The sequence below is a fragment of the Olea europaea genome, unplaced genomic scaffold (assembly GCF_002742605.1).
Source record: "Olea europaea var. sylvestris unplaced genomic scaffold, O_europaea_v1 scaffold4328, whole genome shotgun sequence".
NCBI lineage: Eukaryota > Viridiplantae > Streptophyta > Magnoliopsida > Lamiales > Oleaceae > Olea > Olea europaea.
In genome coordinates, this window is record NW_019262634.1 from 34,212 (window position 1) to 37,480 (window position 3,269).

The 3,269-nt window shown below is 30.5% G+C and overlaps 1 protein-coding gene across 1 annotated transcript in view; it reads right to left on the bottom strand.

The window, feature by feature from the left end:
* LOC111387870 (EIN3-binding F-box protein 2-like) overlaps positions 1–3,222 on the bottom strand; it is a 16,347-nt gene extending 13,125 nt beyond the window's left edge. Inside the window, exon 1 of the mRNA XM_023012467.1 lies at positions 3,194–3,222. Within this exon, the coding sequence (XP_022868235.1) occupies positions 3,194–3,222 (29 nt within the window). The remainder of the gene's footprint in view (positions 1–3,193) is intronic.
* Between the last annotated feature and the right edge of the window lie 47 nt (positions 3,223–3,269).

The window sequence follows — 3,269 nt, forward strand, 5'->3', positions numbered from 1 at the left end:
TCTTTTGTAACGAGGGTAATTCCATTAAAATGGTTAAGCTTTAATACAATTCAAAAAGTAGTAAAATTTCTCGTTAAAATTGACTTGTAAGAAATGACGTTTAAGTAAATACAAGTAAAGCTTTAACTTGACAGTATCAAATTCGATTAGGGTATTTGCATAGAAATGACTTGCTTTGAAAATGACTAGATTCATTCTTGTATTTACAAATTTACAAGTTAAGCTTTAATCGAATAACATAATGGTCGGTTAAAATAGTTATATGAATATGACTTACATACCTTGATAGGTACGTTCTTCATAATGAATTTCCTTACTCGTTTTCATTTTAAAATAAAGAGAGAGCAAAATATCACAGATTCAATGGTTTTGGTCATTATCAAAGGAGTTAGTGTCATTTCATAAGCATCAGTTTACAAAATTTATTGTGTACAATGGACCCACCTTATTTACGAAAGTTTAAAATTTATTGGATTAATCTATTGTGACTAAACAAAAATGACATAGAAATTAACAGATGTGTTTATGACAGTAGATGAGTAAATGAAAAAGCTAACTGTGTATTAAACTGTCCAATAATAAGACGTCATGTGGCATTGTGTTAAGAATTATATAAACTATTATATCATTGTAGTATGATTCAAAGTTATTTACACCTAAAAAGTGTGTATATGTGTGTGTAATGAAATTTATTCACACTTGTTGAGCCCCATACAGAATCCCTTTCCATATTAATTCATCAGCTGACATCCATTATCTTGAGACTTTTGTTTGAACTTCGAACCATGCGAGTGAGTTCAAATTTGACATCCAAATCTATTATATCTTCCTTTCACTTTTTATTTTGTTTCAAAAAGCTAATAATTGTAATGAATGACATTTCTTGACGTTAGTTCATTTCCATACTATTTTGTTTAACTCGATTTTTCACGTATATATCGAGAGAGATTCATTTCTACTTTAATTATGTGCCCTGCAAAGGAATTCACCAAGAATCACGCAAGGGTATATTAGAAATTTATAGTAAAATGTATGTTCATAACCCAACAGATTACATAGTCTAGGGTTTGACAACTTACACATTTAGCGACTTTGATATTGGATGTTTTCAAAATCAATCCTATAAAGTAAGCAATTCAAAATAATAATAATAATAATAATAATAATAATAATAATAATAATAATAATAATAATAATAATAATAATAAGGTTTTAAGGTGAATTGGCTGGTTCCCACGTTTATTGGCTTATTCTTAACTTGTTTTACACAGTTTTCATTTTTCAATTTCAAGTATAATCAAAGCGTTTTATGAACATGTTGATTTGATCTGTTTTTCAAAACATTAATATTTTCGAAATCTTATTCAAATCCAATATAGTACCTATGGATACATAAGAATGTATTGCATCAATTCAAAACTCACGTTAGGATATACCAAACAATTAATCACACTCACCAACAAGGAGGAATGGATTTTAAGATTTGAAAATCAGAAAGTGGAATTTGTAGGTATAAAATGGTAGGTGATCCACTCCATTCTACTCACCAATAATATTTTCTCGTTAAAGGGTTGAAATATAACAATTTAATATCATCCAATTATGACACCAGATGTCAAGGTCTAGTTCAAGTAATGAGAGCATAATCTTACAAGTCATTGGCCAACGTTTAAGCCTCCGAGAGGATAAGGGTGGATTTCAAAAATTATGTGACAACTACCTTTCAACTTGTTTGAAAATCGGAACATACCCTTAGTTTTGACTATTTATATTCACATCATGTTTAGAATGCAATATTATACAACGAATTTGCATAAAATGACAATCTACTTCTCAAACAAATCACGAAGATTTTATAGTCAAAAAGGTCTTACATTAGTTATGGGCCCTATGGCACAAGAGATAGGCCATGATGTCAAGAATTTGTAGCAGATCCTCTTCAGAGATGAGATTGTGCTTGGCTTACTAGGGTTTGTTCGATGGTGATTATGAAAATTGATTTTTTAAACGTTAGAGAGAAAAGTGGGTTTTACCTGCTAGTGAATAAGTAAAAAATAACTGCTGAAATAGTATAAAAATTTTTTTTTTTGACTTTTCGGATAAAAATTGCTACCAAACCGGAACGTAATATAAGATTTGAAAAACACAAATTTTTTGTTACATGTTGGTTGAGTAAAAAACTGGAAACTCTCATACAAGCTCAAGATCGAAATTTTGATCACCAAAACCTTATGGGTTCTTTATGTAGACTTGTTTGGTTGCAACCAAATTATGTGGAAATATATCATAAATTTCTTGTCAGTGACTAATCTATATAAACTCGAAAATGTATCATAAAAGGTGAAGTTATGAGGGAATTAACTAAGTTGGGTACAAGAGAAAAGCCAATGCTTAAGAAGACAACTTACAAGCTTTTGCACGAAAGTGCCTCCAAAACAGGCTACACACCTACGAAACAACTAACATCTAGCCGTATGAAGTTGGACATGTTAAGGAGCTTATCATTGGTAATCAAAGTCAAGGAATCCAAAACAAATTAAGAATAGTTGTGTTTTGAGGGGTTTAAAGAGAAGAGGATAACATATGGTTTGGGACCACAAATCAATAACTCACACGATAGATGATTTTTGATAGAAATAAGAACTCTCATGTTATGTAAACTGTGTATATTGTGAATTAATATATTCAAGCTACACGATATACATTGCGCGTCAATATAGAAGAACTCTTGCACAATGTCCAACCACTTTATCTCAAAAACTACGTTAATGTATGTTGCAACCAACACTTTTAAGAAGACAAAGCTTTTGCTGAAAAGTTTTCTAAAAGAAAAAAAATTATATTGAAGGCTCTTGTTATTCTCATTCATTCAACTAGAATTTATACAAGTGCTGTAGTACAATTGGAACAAATTAAAGAATTATTACAAAGGTTAAGAAACTAAATAATGAGGATTTACAGCCTGCTTCAATTCTCTTGAGAGTGATTTGATCATATGGAGATTGACTGATTGATCGATCAACTTTCTTTACTGGATGGCTTAGTATATCAAATTGTGAGCTTCATTGTCAATATTGTGGAGATAATCGTCTTCACCATTATAATCTTTCTTTTCCTCAATATTTGATACTTGCCTTTTATCATTTGCTAGCCGCAATTTATATAAAATCAATGCTTAAGAAGGTCAACTTACAAGATTGGGTACAGGAGCAACAAATTCATGATTTTACTGTGTTAAAATGCAAGCTCTGCTACACTCATAAGACCAC